The 23,265-nt window shown below is 42.8% G+C and overlaps 1 protein-coding gene across 4 annotated transcripts in view; it reads right to left on the reverse strand.

Moving 5' to 3' along the window:
- The window catches only part of PUDP (pseudouridine 5'-phosphatase), a 177,571-nt gene that overhangs the window by 113,420 nt on the left and 40,886 nt on the right, over window positions 1–23,265 (reverse strand). For all 4 annotated transcript variants that reach the window (XR_007722762.1, XM_050777493.1, XM_050777492.1 and 1 more), the window contains exon 2: window positions 21,727–21,945. Coding sequence is in view for 3 of the 4 variants with exons in the window: in XM_050777493.1 (XP_050633450.1) it covers window positions 21,727–21,945 (219 nt within the window). In the remaining variant the exon portion in view is untranslated. The remainder of the gene's footprint in view (window positions 1–21,726; window positions 21,946–23,265) is intronic.

The following is a 23,265-nucleotide window of genomic DNA, read 5'->3' on the forward strand; positions in this document are numbered from 1 at the left end:
AGAGCATATGAGGATTAAAATAAATCAGGAGAGGAGGGCCGACGCAGGCAATATCAGCTATAACACCAAGCTGCCTGGGATGCGGTTTAAGGTTGGGGGGCAGGCGGTGGACAGACAGCTGCTCTTTCTCGCTCCTTAGAAATATGTCAAGTTTGGCCGGGCATGGTGGCTCGTGCCTGCAATCCCTGCACTTTGGGAGGCCGAGGTGGGTGGATTACTTGAGGTCAGGAGTTGCAGACCAGCCTGACCAACATGGTGAAACCCTGTCTCTACTAAAAATACAAAAATTAGCCAGGCATGGAGGCACATGCCTGTAATCCCAGCTGCTCGAGAGGCTGAGGCAGGAGAATCACTTGAACTCAAGAGACGGAGGTTGCAGTCAGCCGAGATCACGCCACTGCACTCCAGCATGGGTGACAGAGAAAGACTGTCTCAACAAAAAAAAAAAGAAGAAGAAAAAAAAGAAGTATGTCATGTGTGATTTTAAAAACAATGACAATATTCAAATATACATAGAAAGAAACTGCCTGATTGGTATTGCTTTATTTCCTGTGAGGCAGTTTCACTTCCCGAGGACTACAGAGAAACCCTGCCACCCTCTGGCCTCCACCCTCTTCCTAAGGCTCAGAGTCTGAGCTGTTACCTGCATCTTTGCGGGCGAAGACATAGCTCATGTGCTATCACTTCCTGGAAACTTTATCAGGCTCCTCCCACCCTTGTAACCCTCTGGGATTCACTGCAACACCTCCAGCAGCTGCCTGCAGTTATTTCAGTTGTATGTATCAAGAATGAGTCATAACCTCTGCGCTCCCAAGACCCCACGCAGACATCCAGTGAATAAACCGCTTATTTCCTACCCTCTGTTTTCCAACCCCTCTGTTCTTAGGAATGGAAGGCAGGAGTAGGGGCAGGAATCATTCTTTTTCCCTGCAGTACATGTGTGCAGCATGGAATAGAAAGTGATTTCAGATACACAGTGGGAAAGCGAGCTAGTTTTCCTTTGATTCCATCCATGGCTTATGAAGCAAGCTGAATGCTGGCTGTGGGGGTGTGAGGATGGCCCCTGCGCTACACAACAATGCTTGGAGTTTCTTAGGGTTTGTGTTTCCAATTAGGAGGCCATGCTTGGCTGGCACATGCTGGGCCCTCAATAAATATCTATGACCGATATTGAATTGACAATTAAGGCAAAGGTCATTAAAAATAACATTTGGCTACGTGAAAATTACTCAGATTCTAGATTCTAAGTGTTATCCCCACAAAACATGAAGAGGAAGTGAGATGATGGATGTGTTAATTAGCTTGACGTAGCCACTCCATAATGTATACATACTTCAAAACATGTTGTGTATTTGATAACTATATACGATTTATATTTGTCAATTAAAAAATAAATACGTTACAAAAACAGCATCCAGTTATCCAAGTTCATGGTGGGGAGCCTTCTCATGAAGCGGCTAGCATTCTCCTCTACACATGACATACTTGTCACTCTCTCGTAAGATGCTGCCCCTGGAGAATGTGTACCCAGGGAGCACAGACGCCCCAGCAGACTTCACTGTTGTGGTATAGCGAACGGAGGCAGGGGATATGATTTGATGTGACTGACAGGCACATTTATCCAAGGGAAAACTTTCAAGATCTGATGGAGTAATGCAGGGTTTCCACTCTTATTTCTTGCCTACTTGAAGTTCCTTGAGCGAGCTGAAAGCACTTACTGTTGCGAGGCTTCCTAAGGAAACATCTGTTCCAGGTTCTTCACAAATGTCACACGTGATCTCACAAGGGTACTATGTTCTGAACAACACTGTGCTTTAGAATACTAGAATTTTTGGCACTTTACAATGCAAGGACTTGTCTCACTCTCTGAACCCTGGGTCTTACGTGAGCAACTTGGCGAGTCCAGGAGCCTTTGGTCATCAATGGACAGTCAGGGGCCACACACAGGAAGCTGTTGCTGTGTGAAGAGCTGATGCCCTGAGAGAGTGACCAAGAAGGGAGAAAGATGTCTTCAGGTCAAACAGGCACCCGGGATTCCATAAAATGGATGCAAGTTAACTTTAAATCATAAGGGGTAAGCTGTGTAGGTCAGGTATTCACAAAGGGGTCCACGAAATGGATTTTAGCAAACCTCCTTTAACATCTGTTTAACTTTTAAAAAACATGCTGATGCATTTATTTCTTGTTCAAGATTTATTGAAGGAAACATAATTCCATGAGGACAGGTTGCTACCATTGTGATAAATGGATTGGGCATGCTCAGTGGTAAGTGTCTCCTGGACCAGACTCTATCCAGGCTGCTCTGAGTCTTTTTCTCCACAAGGCCCCCACAGTGGCCTAGAAAGACTTGAACAAGTTCAACAGCTCAAGGTCACCCCCACAGATGACTCTAGCCCCCTTAAAGTACTTGCCTATGAAAACTCAAGGCTGCCAAAATAACTGATCGTTGGTTCCAGCCACCCCTGCAGACAAGCCGCTGTGGGAGGGCAGGAGCCTGACTTCTATCAGCACCAGTGAAACCCAGACAGCTTCACACAGACCAAACCCTCTTCCCGCTTTCTGCAATTTTCACTTCCCCGACTCTGCTGAGCCTCTGCTGACCCCTCCCTACTCCCTGAATTTCCCTTTAAAATGCCCAGTCACCTCTGGGCTAATTGATGTTGAGTCCAGTTTCACATTGGTCTCTTTTCTCTATTGCAATAGTATATTATGGAAGAAAATCTGTGCTGATCGCTTTAACTACTGTCTTGACACTAGAAAATAACCAAAGTCAAATTCCCCAAAGCATATAGTATTCACATTCATATATATAGTTTTAAAAATTGTGACTTTAAGTATAAATTTAAGAGAAATATTAACTAATTTAGCAAATCTGGCCAATATAGATTCTTGACTTTTTATAAGTTCTGTATGTTTATCTATTAAAATGGATCCATCACTTACAAACACTACTGTGCGCTTTTTAGTTCCCTCACAGGAAACTTCTGGTAGCCACAGCTGCTGTGAGTGGGCGTCTCTTAATGATTTACTGCAGAGGCATGCCTCAGGCTATCCCTCTTCTGATCTTCTCCAAGCTCTAGGGAGCATGCTTCTTTCTCAGACATCATTGATTTTGGCAGAGCACCTCCTTCCTTTTTCTAGGCCTTCCAAATGAATTCTGCTCTTTTGAAAAGGTGCTTGCTGGGAGGGAGAGGGCCCTTGGCTGTGTGCAGATCTTCACTCCGAATTTACTAGGGACCTTGCACCAACTCAAAGCTAGTATCAGGGATCGCCACTTATGGAATTTGCACCACAGAATCCGGCTTATGGAATTGAGTGACTAACCTATATCTTGGGCGTGAGAGAGTGTGGTAGTGTGGAAGGAAAGGAAACAGGAGAAAGGAATTGGGTTGGGGGCCTGGAAGAGGAGCAAGGCTCTGGCAAGACTGGCTGAACCTCGTGGAACACTCCAGCCAAACACGAGTGACTGAGTCCACGCCCCAGCTCAGGGCCCTCCTGGGGCACCCTGAACAGTGGCAGTCTGAGCTGGGAGTAGGAAAGTATGGGTGGAGCTGTACTGGCTTGACAGTGCTCTCCCCACAAAATTCATGTTCACCTAAAACGTGGGAATAGGACCTTATTTGGAGATAGGGTCTTTGCAGATGTAATCAAGTTAATATGAGGCCATACTAAATTAGGGTTGGACCCTAAGTCCAAAGAAAGGAGAGGGAAATTTGGAGACAGAGACACACAGGACAAGGGAGGGCATGTGAAAATGGAGGCAGAGATTGGGGAGTTGAAGGTACAAGCCAAGGAAAGTTAAGGGTGGCCGGCAGCCACCAGCAGCTGAAAAGAGACAGGAAGGATCCTTCCCTAGAGCCTTGAGAGGGAGTGCAGCCCTGCTCACACCTTGACTCCTTACTTCTAGCCTTCTGAGGTGTCAGACAATAAGTTTCTGCAGCTTTAAGCCACCGAGTTTGTTAACACAGCACTACTAGGAAGCTAATACAGTGGGTTGACCCTGGAGGAGAAAACTTGGATAGACTGAGGTTCTATCTGTGAGATGACCTTAAACCACCTTAATTATCTTTCTCAAATTCTGGTACCTGACACACAAATTTGTGATACTTGACGGGGAGACAGTGTGGGAAACCTGTGTTTCCTTTTTTGGCAAACGTTAAATACTGACAGAAATAAAGCAGTTATGAAAATAAATATAAACTAACTCCTTTCAAATCTTCAAACAAACAGTTGCAAGAGTCCAGTTTGCATTTATTTGGTCTGCTGGTCCCAGGGCAATACAGGGGATGAGCATCCGACTGCCTTTGCTGTTCTACCCACAGCTGGCTGCTTGCTTTGTGGCAACAGGCACTATCTAATGTTCTCTGGGGTCACTGAAATGTGATCGGCATAAACTCCTCGAACCAAAGAAGCACCTTTCTCTAGAATCTCGTTATCAGTATCACAGATGGCATAGCTTGTGTTCTGGTCCAATTTCATGGACTTAGAGCAGAATTTTAGATTAAAATGGAAAGCCAGGGAGGGCAATTCAAACCACTGAGCAATGTCTGGTAATTGCAGATGGATCAAATAATAAAAATTAAAACAAAACTATTTTTTTCAGCCATTGAAAATAAAAGAGACAAAGTAATATTGAGAGTAATGTAGAAATTTTATTTAAGGAAAATTAATTGTGCATTTCTACATTAGTTTCTATGAAGTAAATATAGGACTACAGCGTGTACTTTTTTTTTAAGTAGCAACAGGATTTTACCGTGTTGGCCAGGCTGGTCTCAAACTCCTGTCCTTAAGCAATCCACCTACCTCGGCCTCCCACAGTGCTGCAATTACAGGTATACAATGTGACAGTGGGACTGAATGGTCTCTCTCATTCCTTTGTTAAGCACTAGGACTTTAGAAAGAAAGCCTCTCCACCTGATCCTACTGACCCTAAGTGCCCTTCCTCCAGGCAGGACTTGACATCTTAATGTTAAAAATGACTCAAAATTTCCCTGCGCTATAGATGTGCCTCTGTAACAACTTACGTGAAAATTTCTCTCTCACTGTAGCATGGTCTACTGATCCTTGATCCTTGTTTTCCCTTATAAAGAATGACTAGACTAGGACTTAAACAATAAAATGCCATTTAATTAATACCATGGGATAAGTGTGAGTGTCCTTGCGTTCCAGATTTGCCACTGTAACAAATTACATGCAAATTGTCCTCTGACTCTAGCAAGTAGTATTAACCCCTAATCCTTTTTTTAAATCCCTTGCAGAGAATGATTAGACTAGTACTTCGCAGTAAAATGCCCTTTTACTAAGCACATGGAATGCATGAGAGTTTCCTTGTGTTCTAGATGTGCCTCTGTGACAACCTGCATGGAAACTGCTCTCTGACTCTAACGTTGGCTACTGATCCATGATCCTTGCTTTTCTCTCCTTTTAGAAAATGGCTGTACTAGGACTGAACAGCATAATATCAACAAAAATGGCTAACTGAAGTTTAAGTTCTAAGCCTCTTGAAAGGAAGGGACAAATATATAGATTACAGGAGTGCCTGGAAAGGATGCATGTTTCCCAGAGGACAACATTTCAGATGTGGGTCGCCACAACAGAAGAGTGAAGGGGCTAAGAGTGAAGGGGCTGAGTCGCCAGGCAGATTCTCAGTAAGCTACACAGCACCACCTGGGGGCATAGGTGGGAGCCTTCTCCAAACTGGAAGTTACTACCCATAGTCAATATTTTCATCAGCGGGCCTCGAAATGTTGGTATTTGAGAGTTGTTGTCATGAGGTAACTTCCTTCTCCAGAGAAGAGTTCTCCGGGATCGTTTTTGGTTGTGCATAAAAGAGAGAGAGGTGAAGGGACCCAGTGGGCTCACAGCACAGGGTGCAGGGATCTTTTATCTACATCCTCCACTGTGCTTGATCACCAGAGATCTGAAGTCTCTCTGACTGTTTATAAACCTGTTTTCTGCCCCGGGTGGCATTCTGAATGCACAACTTGGGGTGGAGGGCCCAGTGGCTCCGCTACTTCACATCCGGGATTTCAACCTGCTCTGTGGTGTTTTAGCCCTTCGTTTTATCCTGCCTTTTTTTTGAAACAGAAATTCAACCTACTACCTGTTTTTAAATGAAAAGAGTCAAAAAAATATGATCTTATAACCTGTGAAAATGAGATGAAGTTCCACTTTCTGTGTCTGTAGAGACAGTTTGACTGGAGCGCAGCACGAGCACCCACTCACGCACTGTTTACAGCTACTTGCTTCTTAACACAGCAAAGCTAAAGGCTTCACACATACACCATGGGGTCTGCAAAGCTGAAAACACAGAGAAAGCTTGGTGGCCCTTGATAGCAAACAAATCATGTGCAGGCCCAAGAGGTGAAAGAAAAGAGGTAACATCAGGAAGGATAGAAAAATAAGAGGTAAATTTTATAATGTAGGACGTCAGCCAGGCATTGACACCTAACCCCTTTGCCCCCTTGCCTGTGATACTAAGAAGAAGAATTACTGTCAGTTCTTCAAGAAATTCATGCACAGACCAGACAGGAAATTAACCTCATGAGAGAATTACCCTCCTAGAAACGGAATCCAAAAATCCTCAACGAGTTTCTTCCATTAACCACTAAACTAAATATTCTCTAAAAGTGCTCAAATTATGAGAGCATTATTAGAGCAAATTATCAAAACAATGTTGAGAATTTAAAGTATATATAGTATCTACATATTATATATACTATATAATAACTCATTGAAAAACGTATAGCCTAAGGGTTTATTGTTTATTAAAGTCTGATGTTCAGTTCCTGTACTTATGCAGCTAAATCCAAATATAGATATTTTTTAGCTTACTATGCATAGAATATTTTATGAGCCACAGACCCACCATTTCAATGCAACCAGAGGAGCAGAAATTTTTAAATTAAAAATTTTTTTTCTTAGTCCTGTGAAACTGAATTCATATAAATCCCTAATAGACAAAAAGGATGTATATAAAGATTAAATCAATTTGATATACCAACATGCTTAAAATCTCCTTATTAAATTGCCCTTACAATAGGCTGTGCATCATACAAAGAAAACTCAGTAAAATAAGACTCATACAACCCAGACAGTATCTGTGTGGGGAATTTCATATTATTTTCTAAAATGTGGGACATTCGGGAAATGTCCACTTCCCCCTAGCTAGCTGGTAAGTGACCCTTTGATCATATGCCTCACATCTCGTCTCAGTCTTACAGTGACAGCCAGCTTCAACACCGGAAGCTCCTGTGTTGTCACAATGAAGAGGCTGGAGGCTACTGTGTGGGCGGCCCACTAGCCCCGATTTCACCCCAACCAGGCCAGACCCCACCTCCTCAGACACAATCTTGTGCTCCACCCCATGTGACAAAGGTTACTATCATTGGCAAATTCTGAGTTCAGTGTGCAAATCTGCTATTAATCTCAGAATCTGCTCTTTGCCCTCAAAATCAACTAAAATGCATTATTTTGTGTTATGTAACAGATGAGGAGGAGATGACTTTGCAGAGTTTTACGCTGATATGAGAAAGAAGTGGCACTGAACACTTCCAAAGGGTCAATGGTGACTCCATGAAAAAGACTTTATGATCGTCAGGAGCCTCTTATCCTCACAGAAGCTACACCAGCATTCTTTCTGGAGATTACAGGATCTCTGTAGCCAGCTGTCAATGGTAAATAAAAAAGAAAGGGAAAGATACTGATGAACACTATTTTGTTCTGATCAGGACACACTTAGTTCATCACTTGACTGTGGTAACTCAGGTCTCCTAGGTTTCACTAGAATGTAGAAAGCTCTGAAACTCAAAGGGAAGGCACATTTAACTAGACTTTTTTCTTTTTAAGACAGAGTCTCACTCTGTCACCAGGCTGGAGTGCAGAGGCGTGATCTCAGCTCACTGCAACCTCTGCCTCCCTTGTTCAAGCAATTCTCCTGCCTCAGCCTCCCAAGTAGCTGGAACTACAGGTGCCTGCCACCACGCCCAACTAATTTTTTTGCATTTTTATAGCGACAGGATTTCACCATGATGGCCAGGCTGGTCTTGAACTCCTGACCTCAAGTGATCCAACCGTCTTGGCCTCCCAAAGTGCTGGGATTATAGGTGTGAGCCACCGCGCCCGGCCTTAACTGGACTTTTTCTTCCACTGGCTTTCTTAAGATTTGGAGAACCTGACCAACTATCTCAAAATACTGACCATCCTCAGAAAAATATTTGATTTTGTGTCTTGATTTGCCAGAAAGCTGCTTACAGTACCAATTTTATTTACTTTGAATCACTTTTCAGCTTGCAATTTTAAGGATCTGTCACTATAAAAATCAGTGTGTAAAACAGCTATTTAAATAGCTTATGATTAATAGCCAAAGGAAAAGATAGAAACTAGGAAATGTTAATAGCTCATTGAATTTTCCTGATTTTCTACTATAGCTCTCTATGTGATTAAACAATGTAAATTCTCTTACCCAAACAAGCACAAGTATTATAAAATCCAATCTGAAGAAGGCATTTAACCCATTGTAGAGAATGCCACACCTGAGGTTCTCAATAAAAGCAGCCTGTTAATGGCCTACAAAGGCCAAGGTCAAACTTCTCCTTCTCCGTTTCACTTCTCTGAGCCTGTATCCTCACCTATATAACGCAAATAAGAACAACCCTGACTGTCATAGAACAAACATAAAAGTGCAAATGATATAAAGATTGGGAAAGAGTTTCAGTTTTCAATTTCTTCACAAATAAGAGGTAATAGAAAAGTATGCTTCTTTTAAATAACTCACATCAAAAATGAATTTATTTTGCCTTATGCATTCAACGAGGAGACAAAAATAACAGTATACTTTAAATTATAGTAATCCCAAACTAATTTGAAAGTTCTTAACCCAATCCATGGACTGCTAACTATAAAATATCATAGTTTCCTATTGTTAAATTTTTTTTTGCAAACATTTCACAGAAATTTCAGTTTTATGGCTAGAGCTTTGTTGTGAGGAGTTTCTGTTGATGTTGTCTCTGTCAATAATCTGAAATATTAAAGTCTTGCTCTTACAGACTACCGTCCAAGGAACCCTCTAGAAAGGAGAGAGTGAGAATTTCCCTGTATTCTTGTGTTGACTATGCCATGGAGATGAAAGGTCCACCGTGCAGAAGTGGTGCAGAAACTGCCTCAGGAGAGCAGGCATGGTGCAAGGCGCTCCTGACCCCACTCAAACTTGCCCATGACACTGGGCCCAAGTCCCCAGGACCCAGGTGCTTGGGGGGCAGGAGAGACAGCTCTCTTCCATGATGGGGTGTGTGATCCTGTTGGAGCTAGGGGAGATGCACTTATCCAAAACACTTATGTGAAAACCCACATTTGTGTCTACTCACCACAGGCTTTCTACCTCATCTGCACAGGAGCTTTGCCAAAACACAACTCCAAAATCCTTGAATGGCTTCTTGCCATTTGAAAAAGAATAACTATTGTTGTATGTGGTAAAACACCTACAATATACAATTTACTGCTTTAATGATTTCTCAGTGTACAATTCTGTGGCATTCAGTACATTCACATTGTTGTACAGCCATCACCACCATCCACGTCCAGAACTTGTTCCTCTCTCCAAGGTGAAACTCTGTCCCCATTGAACGCTAAAACCTCCATCCCCCTCCCCCAGCCCCTGGCAATCACAGTTGTCCTTTCTGTCTCTATGGATTTGACAACTCTAGGGACATCGTACTGAGAGGCAGGAGAATAAGGTCTGGAGGCAGGGAACCGAAGGCCGATTCACGCTGACTTCCCAGAACTCAATCAAAAGGAAAACCCCAACTTTCCATGCCCAAGTAACAAAAGGACTGGATGTTATTCCCTTTGCAAGCCTCTCCCACCTTCTCTGTGTGGCAGATGAAAAATTGAAAGTATTTCTCTTTGGTTGCTTTCTGCAACCATTTCCACTACTGGCACCAGGAGGCTGTGAGCGGGGCCTGGGACTTGGGGCAAGCTGGCAGCGCTCTGCAGCCTGGCTGCTCACTGCCCTCCCCACTCCCTCGTACTGACTGCAGTGTGCAGAGAGTGCTGGCACCTAACTCCCCTCAAAGCCTGTCTGTGCAGCTCCACACTGGTCCTATGCTGTGGGTACACGCCTCCCGGAGGGGCAGTGACTTGATTCAACCCATTGTGGTCATTTATCTACTCATTTCCTCTCCTTTGAGTCGAGAGTTCCTTGAGGTAAGGATTTCTCTTATTCATTATCCTATACCCCTAAAGACTTAGAAATCCACAGGAGAACCACCACACATTTAAAAACAGAAACTGGGCCAGGTATGGTGGCTCATTTCTGTAATCCTAGCACTTTGGGAGGCTGAGACAGGAGGAGCAGTGGAGCCCAGGAGTTTCAGACCAGCCTTGGCAATATAGTAGGGCCATGTCTCTACAGAAAAGAAAAAAAAAAAATTAGCTGGGCATGGTGGCAAATGCCTGAAGTGTCAGCTACTTGAGAGGCCGAGGTGGGAGGATCGCTTGGGTTTGGCAGGATCACTTGAGCCCCGGAGGTCAAGGCTGCAGTCAGCCATGACTGCACCACTACACTCCAGCCTTGGCAACAGAGTGAGATCCTGTGTCAAACAAACAAAGCAAAAAATAGAAATTGTAATTCTTTGAGAAACATCTCCACATGTGCAGTGAGGTAATATCTAGGATGATCAGAAGCGAAGATTTGTATCTTGTTCTCCTTAGTCTAGGATGTCTTCATTACAATTTACTAAACAACAAGGCAATTAGCTGCCTATGAAAGCCACTATCTTCAGAAAAGAGGAATAATGTCCATACACATCATGGAATAAACTGATATTTTAAAGGAAAAGGGGGGTAAGAATTTTAAAGACTCATCATTTACATTTGACTGGCAAATGGGCTTCTTCCTCCCTACGATCATAAATGTTCCTGAACATGGGGCTAATTCGATTTGTTAAATGGAAAAGGAACACAGTGTAAGTTGAACGTGTTACCATGACTGTCAGCATACAATTTTCCTTTTCGCTTGTTCGCTTGGTGTGTCCTTTAATTGTGCTATTATCCAAGGAGTACAATCTGCCTAAGTAAAAATCTCTGAGGTCCAGCTTTGCCAGCAGAGCCTCTCCAGCGACTGAGAATCAGCTGAGTGCCACAAATCGAGACCACCAGCAGAAACGGAGCTGGGCAAGGCAGAGTCCCCGAGCACTGGGGACTTCTCCACATGGGTTATATGTGGCCTTAAAGGGCTCAGCCCTGTGAACTGTGTCAGAACACATCTTCTCCCCTTTGTACTCTGATGTTGTCTACCTCAACAGAAGGTCACCGCCACATCATCTGGGGCAGTAGAGTGCCACGGCTAGCAGCTTTGGACTCTTCATTATCCACCTGGGTTCGAGGCCAGCCTCCATAATCAGAGGCTGCAAGCTTTTGGGCAAGTAACTTGATCCCTGCAGCCCTCCCTGCCATTCCCTGTGCTAAGAGTGACTGCTTCTTAGCAGTGGCAGAAGGCTGACACACACCCCCATGAGTGAAAGCACTGAGAGCATGACATGCAGTGAGTCCTCGATGCTTGTGAGCCAACACGACCGTAGTGGATACCAACAAGGAGAAGGGGCATGAATACCCTTCAGGTGCATGTTTCCTGAACATGGTACAGAGAATGTGTTCTGGGGTTTCTAGGCACTGTCCATCCTAATGAGACTCGAAGCCACCAACACCCTGGGTAGATCTAACTGGCATAGCCCCAGCACCGAGCTGAGAAATCTGGCTGAGGGGAGGCCAGGAATGACAGGCAGGTGGAGACATGGTTTGTGACATATACACAAATGGGTCCCTCTTCTCTGTGGGGCTCCTGCCACCTATGTGTTATACTGCCCCTCAACACTGAGGCTTGCTGCCCAGACTTAGAAAATAATGGATTATCAGAGCAGCCTATAAATCAAGGGCTATAATTCTTCTGCTGGCTTCCTTCCTGGCCTGGAAGCTGACCTGGGTGCTTTCTGGTTCCTAAAGGTAACAGCTGGCGCTGAAGCCACTGGCATAGGAGACAGAACAAGAGATATGACTGTGTCAGTGTGGACATATGAAAATCTACAGGACTGTAAGGTGTGGACAGCACAATACCTCCACCACTAAGGAGGACAAACCAAAGCAGCACAGCGTGCTTGCTGAGGTCTTCTGGAAGCTGTCCTTGACACAAGAATCATGTTAGCACTGCACGGACTAAGGCAACCTTGTAAGTACTCCCAGGCAGGAAGTGCTCTGAGTGCCTTCCCATCCCAAGGGATGTCCAGCATTTCAGGGAGCCTAGGAAAAAGATGTCCTCACTTTCGTTAGACCTACTTCCAAAAAAAAAAAAAAAAAAAAATTGTCTAACAATTTAATTAAAACATTTGGGATTTCTGTCCCATTAATCTATATGTACTTGCTTTGGATCTTGGTGAATTATGTCAGCGGCCTCATTCCATAAAGGTGCACTTAGGTGAGTGTAGACGAGCATATCTCTGTGTGCATGTGTGTCTACACACAAACACAGCGGCATCATAAGAAAAGGGCTGAAATGAGGTACCCTAAATAGTTAAACACTGAGTAACGGTTACCTCCAGGGAGTGGGAGTTAGAGGGGCTTCCAATTTTAATGCTATACATTTTTGTATTATGTGAAGCAAGTGTAATTGTGTAATTAAAAAAAAAAAAAAAAAAAAAGCCCTCATGTCTGTAATCCCAGCTCTTTGGGAGGCTGAGGAAGGAGGATTGCTTGAGGTAGGAGTTTTGAGACCAGACTGGGAAATATATCAAGACTCTGTCTCTACAAAGAAAAAAAGAAAAAAACCTTAGCTGGGTGTGGCGGCATATACTTGCAGTCCTAGCCATGCCAGAGGCTGAGGTGAAAGGATTGCTTCAGCCAAGCAGTTCAAGGTTGCAGTGAACTATGATAGCACCACTGCACTGCAGCCTGGGCGACAGAACGAGACTCTGTCTCCAATGGAAAAAAAAGTGTATCATGACTGTGGTTTTTTTATCCTGAAGGGATATTCTCCCTACTTAAGACCATCCTTTCATTCCTCTAGTGACAAATTTCGTGATGTGAAAAATGATGTGTTTCATGAGACACATTGGGAAGGAAAATCTCCTTTACTGAATCCACTAATTCAAATGCTAATCTTCTCCAGAAAAACCCTCACACACACACTCCAAAGAATGTTCCGTCTGGGCACCTCATGGCCCAGTCAAGGGGGGTGCATGTCTTCAACCATCACCCTGGCCTTCCTCTAGCCCATCTCTTCTAGGCTGCAGGCACTGTGTGCCACAAACCCAGAGGATTCTCCCCAAGTGCAGGCTGCATTCTGACATGCCTCCTTTTAAAAATCCCAATAGTTCTCCCTATCCAGAAAGCAAACATATGAGCTGGGGAATAAGAAGGTTAACTCATAGGGCCACAATTCCCCTCTGAAGCTTGTGAGCCATAAGAAGCCTGGCTTCATGCAAACTCACTGGCTGACTGGAATCCTCCACATGTGCTGTTTTCCTTTTGAAATGGCTTCTCCCATCCGTATCTCTTATGTTCTTGTGGACTCCCCTGAGGTCACCCCCTACCCCAGGAGTGGCCAGCGCTCGAAGAACATCTTGCTTTACTTAATTCTATATCCCTTTGGCAACTCTTTCCTGAATTTCTCATTTTGCTATGTAACAATATCCTACCATGGGTTTTCACTTGGACACTGTAGATATACCTGTCTCCTCTCCCCAAATGGATGACATACTCCATTAGGAAAGAGACCTTTCTTCTGTGTCCCCCCGAGCACTCCCTCAGCACTACACGCACAAGAATTCAGAGGAAAGAGAGGCAAGTTGTTAGCTGACTTATGGAGGATGAGTGCCTTCCTGCCAGATGCTCCTCATGGAAAGGGTGGGGGTGTATCTGTTAACAGCCAGGAAGACAATGGTGTAAGAAAATAAACAACAACAAAATTAAAAAGAAAAAAAGTAGAAGGATGGAAACAACCATAATTACCTAAGTCAGCCTGAGGAGGAAGACTTACTTACAAGAGGAAGATACAGCTTGGATAGAAAGAGGACCAGAGCCCATGTCATGTGCATGGTGTCCAAGTCATGACTGGTGTGTGCTTTTCAATGAAGCTGAGCAGGGATGGAAAACGACCTTACTAACTCCTCAAAGTGGGATTCAGAGTGAGGACTGGATCCTTCTGGGTTACGAGATGACACAAGTGCCTGCTAGGAGCCACTCACTGGGCCAGGTGTAACCACACATGCTCCAAGGTTGTCTTACAGGAATGCCCCAGGTGTTAGTCTGTTTGTGCTGCTGTAACAAAATATCTGGGACTGGACACTTTGTAAAGAACAGAAATGTATTTCTCACACCTCTGAAGGCTGGGAAGGCCAAGATCAAGGCAGCGGCAGGTCTGTCTCTGCAGAGGGCTGCTCCTTGCTTCAAGATGGTACCTTGTTGCTGTACCCTCCAGAGGGGAGGAATGCTGTGCCCTCAGGTGACAGAGGAATGGAAGAGCAGGCCTTATCCTCTAGTCCTTTCATGACAGCCCTAATCCCACCTGTGAGGTTCCACCTTCAGGACTTAATCACCTCCTGAAGGCCCCATCTCCTAATCCTATCACAGTGGCAATTAAGTTTCAACATTAGATTTGGGGGACACATTCAGATCATAGTACCCCAGAGTGGTCATGTCAGTCAGTACTCCTAATGTCCTGAGGGGACTGGGGCTGGACAGCAGGAGGAGTGCTCGGCTGCAGAGCTGGGACTGGATGCATCCTTTCTACCACACAGGCCACACCTACTCCCTCCCCTCAGCCACCCAAGGGGAGCCGTGGCAGCCGTCCGTGGCTATCCAGAGGGCCAGGGTTCTAGTTTGCTTTTTCTGCTCTAGATGGTCTGAGAGGGCGAAAGTAGAGGGCAGGAAGTTAATGCCAGAGAGCCTGGTGCAGGTGGTGAGGGCCAAGAGATGCAGGGGAGAGCTGGCCAGGCTGAGGAGCACATCTGCAAGGCAGGCTGTCCCTAGGGGCGGGATCACCAGGGACTCCGGGGTGTGGCCTACCTCACTCCTTTCTACTGACCCAGATGCCATGCCCTGGGCTCTTCCTCTAGGAATCTCATGCTTAGTGAAAACGCATGGGAAAGCAGGGAGCCAGGTCAACAGAAAAAACTCCTGGGGGATTCCACACAATAAAAGGCACCACCTTTCTTCCTATTGGTCTTTGAATCCAAATTACCCTCGCTGAGTTATACTGAAATGTAGAATTTCATCTGTCCCAAGGAATTCATTACTGAAAGGATTTGTTCAAGATACAATGAAGGGAACCAGCATGGGCTATGTTTTAAACAAGATTTTCTGATATCCTAAGGGAAGATTTTTTTTTTTTTTTAAGTAATGCGACATACATTTCCAGTTGTAATATGGTACCTATTTTTAAAATCCCTAGAAAACTTACAAGAGATGAACCACATGCATTTTTTCCCCTAAAATTTGTGCCACAATTTAAAAGACAGTTTATTTTCCTAAAATAATTTAAGCCTTGGCTGCCCGACAGTTTACACGGGACCATGAAGCCATGTAAGAAATGCCTACAGAACTAACTGCTTAAAAGGATTTCCCACTGAGGACAGCAGAGGCCCGCCCACCTTTTCATAGAGAGAGCCTTCCAGAAACATGATTATAGCAAACAGGCAGTTGATGTGCGAGTGCATCAGGGCCGTTCTGCCTCGTCTTTCAAGTCCATTAGGTCTACCCTGTCTTCTTAGTGGCTAGACTGGCCCAGGCAAAGAGCCCTCCTATACCATGACCAGGCAGACTGGCCTCTGCTTCATAATCAGGGCAAAGATGCACTTCTATACCATAATCAAGCCAAAGACACACCTCTGCACCATAATCAGGGGGCTGATTCCTTGGTGACTGGCCCAGGCAGACATGCCGCCACATCATAATCAGGCTGATGCCGTGGTTATTGGCCAAGGCAGACACACCCTGCAGCATAATCAGGCTGATTCCCTGACTATTGGTCTAGGTAGACATCCCTGCAGCATAATAAGGCTGATGCCCTGGTGACTGGTCAAGGCAGACACCCCCCCCCCCCCGCCGCCTCTCCTCTGCCCCCCACTCCAGGCCATCCCCCACTCCACTCCCCAGCCCCCCACCACCCACCCACCAACAGCATAATCAGGCTGATTCCCTGGTGATTGACCAAGGCAGACACACCCCCGCAGCATAATCAGACTGATTCCTTGGTGATTGGCCAAGGCAGACACACCCCCACAGAATAATCAGGCTGACTCCCTGGTTATTGGCCCAGGTAGTCATGCCCCTGCAGCATAATCAAGCTGATTCCCTGGTGACTGACCCAGGCAGACACCCCACCCTGCAGCCTAATCACAGCAGACAGCCCCTGCAGCAAGATCAGGGGCTGCTTCCCCTGGTAATCTACCATTCACTCTTGCAATTTAACTTGCTAAATACCTCCTTGGGTTCCCCTGTCGCTCTGAAAGCATGTGAAAAGGAATGAGGTTGAATTAAAAAGCCCTCCCTACAGACAGCTTTCCTTTCTAAAGAGCTCAAGGTGATTTCCACAACCTAACATACCTTACCAAAAAATACTTCCAGAAGGAAAAGAAATAAAGTCAAGGGTTATATTATCATCTACAACTTAAGAACAGGAACAAAGTAGTAAGTGAGCAAAATGAACACCTAGAAGAAGGAAGACTACAGCAGCAAGTTTCTCTGAATCTAGTCACTAGAGCAATGACACTATAAGGCCACCTTCCCAGGGGAATTCAGGTTTGGCGCAGATAAAAGAGGAGATGGGAGGAGTGTAAAATGAATGGAAACGAGGTCTCCAAGAATGTTCTTTCAGGACAGAAGATATACTTTATCTTCATTTTGTGACTGGTATAATATTGAGCAGAAACCCTAAGGAAGAACACATTTCTGGATCGCAATTAGGCACGGCCTTTCTGCTCTATACATTCAGTCCAACGTTGTCCTCCTCTGGCTTGCTTTCCCTTCAGGTTAAGTATGATTTCTAATAATTTTGTCTTATCCTACACCTAACTCGTTTCAGAATATCAAAGCGGCACATCATCCGACTACTGTCGCTGCACATCATCTGAGCCAGCATCTCAGCATGATTTTAGTTTCTTCTCTCCAGCATTACCTTGTACATTTCTTTATACTCTTCAAGTCTTCTGCATGTTCTGCTCTGTCAAAGCACAGGTAATTGTGTATATGGCACGTAGATATGATCATTTTCAAAGAGAGACTTTCAGTATCGAAGTCCCTACTCACAACTGTGCGGCTAGTGAAAGTTAAAATAAGGATATGTGTGTGCACACACACACGCACACACAAATCATATGCCAAGAAAAAGGATTTGTCAAGTCAAAAATAAAAAAAAGTTAAAGAGGCCAAAAAGTAGTAAAGAAAGAAAAGAGAGCCATCTAGGTAAGTTCTGAAGAACTGAACTATCTTTGAAGAACTAGCTCCTTGCTAGTTGTTCACCTTCTATAAGTTTCTATGACTGGCACCTTACTTAATTTGATACCTGCTCGCTTAGAAAGCCAAATGAAGACACTACGTTGATAGGATCACCAAGTAGATTCCATAAAACAGATTCACTAGCACTCCAGCCAAACTACCAGACTCGCTAGATAAAACATTTTTTCTTTTTAAGGATTGCAGTAGAACATATTTCAAGTATATCTTAGAATATAGAACAAAAAGTGTAGAAGGAAAACCATGTGAAAGGCTTGGGTAGATATGGAAGAAGTAAGACACGTGCATGCCTCATACATCATGAGTGCTTTGTAAAGTCAGAAAAGACACTCGGTCACAGAGTAACTTTATGGACAAACCTTAGCTACATTAACTAAAACAACAAGAACAACAACATTACTCATATGACTAAAATCAGAAATGCAAGAGGCAGCACTACAACCAATGCCACGAAAATAATTAAAGGAGAATACCATTTGTTGGCATATCCTTTGACAACAAATTGGATAACCTAAAAGAAATAAAAGAATTCCTAGAAACACACAACCTACCAAAACTGAATCATGAAGACAGAGAATCCCTGATGATTTTCAGAAGGGGGAAAAAAATGAAGACATAGAAAATCTTAACAGATCTGTAAGTAGTAAGGAGACTGAATCAGTAATAAAAGAAAAACTCCCCACAAAGAAAAGTCCATGACCAGATGGCTTCACTGGAGAACTCTACCAAACACGTAAAACACTATACGAAAAAGAAAATACAGATCAATATCCCTGATGAATACAGATTAAAAAATCTACATAAAATCTTAGCAAACAATTCCACAGCAAATTGAAAGGATCATATACATGAACAAGTGAAGTTTACTCCTGGAATGCAAAAATGGTTCAACATATGAAACCACATTTATAGAATAAGGAACCAAAAACAAAAAAAAACCTCAATTGATGCAGAAAGAAAACGCATTTGAAAAGCTCCAACACCCTTTCATGATTAAAAACAGTCAAATTAAGGATAGGAAAAAAAAAAACAAACAAACTACCTCAACATATTAGAGGCCATATATGAGAAGTTCACAGCTAATAGCATTCTCAATGAAGACTAAAGCTTTTCTTCTAAGTTCAGAAACAAGACAAGGTTACACACTCTTGCCACTTCCAGACAGCATAATAATGGAAGTCTCAGCCAGGCAATTACACAAGAAAACACAACAAAAGGCATCCAAAGTGAAAAGGAAGAAATGAAATTATCTTTGTTCACAGACTACATGATCATATACATATAAATCACTACAATTCAACATATTAAAAAAACCCCAAAATTGTTAGAACCAATAAACCAATTAAGCAAAGTTGTAGAATACACATCAAACAAAAATCAGGTGCATTTTAATACACTAACAATGAACAAGTTGAACAGAAAATTATAAACAACCCCATTTATAATAGCATCAAAAGAATAAAATACCTAGAAATAAGAGAGGTGAAGGACCTGTAAACTGAAACTACAAAACAAAACACTACTGAAAGACAGACACAAATAAATTGAAAGACATCTTACGCTCATGGATGGGAAGAGTTAATATTGTTAAGACATTCATAGCATGCAAAGCAATCCTACAGATTCAATACAATCCCTATCAAAATTCCAGTGGCATTTTGAGCAGAAATAGAGAAATACATCCTAAAATTCATAAAAAATCTCAAGGGATCCCAAATAGCCATAACAATCTTGAAAAAGAACAAAATCGGAGGTCTCACACGTCCTGATTTCCAAACATATTACAAAGCTACATTCATCAAAACAGTGCAGTACTGGCCTACATACTAATAGAATAGAATAGATAGCCCAGAAATAAACTCTCACATATTTGTCAGATGATCTTCAATGAGCCAGCCAAGACTACTCAATGGGGAAAGATAAGTCTCTTCAACAAATAGTGCTGGGAAAACTGGATATCCACATGCAAAAGAATGAAGCTAGACTCTAATTAACACCATACACAAAAATTAACTCAATATGGATTAAAGTCCTGAATGTAAGACCTAAAACTAAAACTCCTAGAAGAAAACATAAGTTAAAGTTTCATGAAATTGGAACTGGCAATCATTTATTGGCTATGACACCAAAAGCACAGGTAACAAGAGCAAAATTAGACAAATGAGATGACATTTGTCAAATTAATGTAATCAAAAACATATGCACACCAACAACTAAGTGGAAAGGGAGCCAGAATGGGAGAAAATGGTCATAAGTCATGTGTCTGATAACAGCTTAACATCCAAAATACATAAGGAACTCCTACAACATAAAAACAAAAACATAAAAATTAAAAATAAGCAAAGGATGTGCACAGGCATTTCTTCAAAGATAATACGGAAATGGCCAACAAGCAAATGAAAAGATTCTTGCCATCCCCAATCATCAGATATGCAAATCAAAACCATAAAGAGATATCAACTCACACCCATTAGGATGACTACTATCAAAAAAACCCAGGAAATGATGAGTGTTGATGAGAATGTGGAGGAATTGGAACCCTTGTAGATTTTTGGTGGGAATATACACTGGTGTAACAACTATGGAAAACAATATGGTGATCACTCAAAAAATTAATAATTACCATCGTATTCAGCAATTCCACTTCTGGGTATATCCCGAGAGAATAGAAAGCAGGATCTCAAAGAGATATTTGTACACTCATGTTTATATAAGCATTATTCACAAGAAGAGCCAAGGCGTGGATGCAACCCAAATGTCCCTCAACAAATGAACTATGAATAAACAAAATGTGGTCTAACATACCATAGAATATTGTTCAGCCTTAAAAAGGAAGAAAATCCTATCACATGCTGTAACATGGATGAACCTTGAGGGCATTATGCTAAGTGAAATAAACCAATCAAAAAAGATAAATACTATATGATTCTACTTACTTGAGGTACTGAGAGTAGTCAAAATCTTAGAAACAGAAAGCAGAATGGTGGCTGCCAGGGGCTGAGGGCAGGGCGAAATGGGGACTTGTTCAATGAGCACGAAGTTTCACATTTGCAAGATGAAAAATTTCTGGAGGTCCATTGTATAGCAATGTGAATAGACTTAACACTACTGAACCGCACACTTTAAAATAGGTAAAATGGTAAATTTTAGTGTGTGTGTCTGCTACCTACTACAATTAAATTTTTATATAGTAACTGTATGGATGTGTTCCACCAAGACTTGTCAGGGTCACTTCATGTGCAAATGGTGCAGAAAGACACTAGATGCAGAGAACTGAGTATCACGGTGCTCGTATCCATGCGTGAGATTCACAAACACTACCATTTGCAGTGGATGCAGACAGAGTGATTACAAAGGGTGTGTGTTTGCATGTGTGCGTGTGCTGCCTAGGAATAGTCAATCCACATGTTTGGACATGTGTATAAATATAAACAATAACATACATTTCAAAAGTAGGTATGCTTCGTATTAGTATCATTTTAAATCCAAGATTACTCACACAACTGCTGTTTTTTTCTCCCCTAGCACCGGGAATTCTAAAGACAGAGTATTCATCCTGCTATCCCAGAAGAATCTTTAAACAGTCTATTTTCAAGGTCTGTAATCTAGAACATTCTTGAACAAGGAGCAGCAGGCAAGCCCGTTCTGATTGAATGTCAGTTAACAAGCATGGAGGGAACAAAGTTGTCTTTCCTTTCCAAAGAAAACTGGATACAAGTAAAGAAAGGGCTGAACGGCATACAAACACACAGGCTAAAAATGAATTCGACTTTTTACTTTTCTTTTTTTTAAATTAAGCATCTTTGGGGAGATTTAGCTGCTTATCAATTTGTTAAAGTTTGAATAGTTGCTGAAATACTAATCCTATATCTGATTTTGAAAAGAAAAAGGCTAAACCATCTATTAAGGTAAACTTTGAAGACATTCTGTCATTAACATAATCTTTATATATAGTAATATAAACAATACTCAAATGTTTTTGGAAACCAGAAATCACTGAAACTAACGCATATTATTTTAAGAAGCTTTTAAAGAGAAAATTGAATCACAGCATCTCACAGCATCAGCCAAACTCTTTCAGGAGCACCAGGAGGGACTTAGTTTCGAGACTAAAGAAAAGAGGACAAACTAAGCATGCCCTACGCTAGACTTTAAAGGTGATTTACAAAACCATTGCTAATATTCACAAACATAATCCTGCAAACAGCGAGGCAACCGCACCTGGCATGAGCGCAGCCGTGGGGAACATTTCCTTTAACTTCGTTTGGCTTTCTTCCACCAGCTCCTCTTTGGACATCGGGAGCTGCAAGACGTCTATTATAATCTGTGCCGCCTCTAATGCCTTCTTACCCATAACCAGGGACTTTACATCCCAGCTGTATTTCTTGTCATAGCGATCACATATTTCTTGAAACACCACTGAATACAGTCGTTCAGTATCTGCAGGAAAAAAAAAGACAAAGAGATTTTTAGAGTGCATACTGTATCAACAGTAAGTTTGTATTAGGTCAGCATAAACATACACTGTGTAGGTCGCATTCCATCAACAAAGGCTTTTGTGGAGACCTAAGTGAACAGGAGAAAGGTTTGCAGGTCATTCTCACTAAATTATACTGTGGGCAGCCTCCTCTCAAGGCTGCTGGAGTTATGCCTGGAGTTGTGATTTGGAAACTTAGAACTCAGGAGAGAAATGAAATCTGTATGATTGTGTTTTCTGTTTAAATGTACATATTTGAATGTAAATATATCCTTGGAATGGTCAATTCCATCCAATAGCACAACGCATCATTACTTGGTGTTCCCAACAACATGGAAGCCAGCTCCAGTTGACAAAGTCCACTGCATGGCCCACTAGTATTAACGACATTTCCACTGCCCAGTGGGATGAATCCCCACCATGCCTGGCCAGGATGCTGCTGTGAAGCTCCCAGGTGAGAACAGAACATTTAATACATAGGCTGTGTCACAGGATGGTGAAAGCTGACCTCAGAATTAACTCCCGGCTTGGCATTTACTCGGAGCACAGCCTCAGAAACATAGGGGGCCTGCAGGTGCCCACTTTCCTCATGCTTACACAAGGTGAACAGGAATACTGCTAATAATAGTACCAGTACCACTACCATAGGCTACATTATACTACCTACAATATAATAACTAGTACTAGCTCACACCCATTTCTATTCATGTGTTTTTTCTGTATGTATATTTAATATACACATAACATCAATTGCACTCATATTACCTATAAGAATACTACTGAGGATGCTACTACAGCGAAATAATCCTACTTTACAGAATGAATACTTCACGGCACATAAGTAACATTCTAGTGCCAGCCTCCTAGAGCACGCTTCTTACACACTAGCTGTCTTCCCCACTCTTACTGTCTCCAGTGTGGGCCTAGAAAGATTACTTTACTGAAGAACCAACTAACTGACCTGCTAGGAGGCATTATTCACGAAAAAAGAAAATGCTTCAACACAGAGGAACGCCTACCAAGTAGAATTTCAAAACCAGTTAAGCTCCATGGAGCTGAATGTTGCCTGGTGACAATCCCCCCAAGGCTCCAGTGAAGGCAGAAGGTTGTTCCGAGGCCTGGGCAGAGCCCTTGTCTTCCAGTCTGCAGTGGCACAGAGGCAGTGCCTGAACCCGAGAGGCTGGGAATAGCCCTGTTCACACCTGATTTAAAAAGAAGACACACGGACGCATCTGAAAAAAATCTGGATTCAAATTCAGTTAGGAGACTGACCACCTGTTCTA

Source organism: Macaca thibetana, chromosome X (assembly GCF_024542745.1).
Source record: "Macaca thibetana thibetana isolate TM-01 chromosome X, ASM2454274v1, whole genome shotgun sequence".
Lineage (NCBI taxonomy): Eukaryota > Metazoa > Chordata > Mammalia > Primates > Cercopithecidae > Macaca > Macaca thibetana.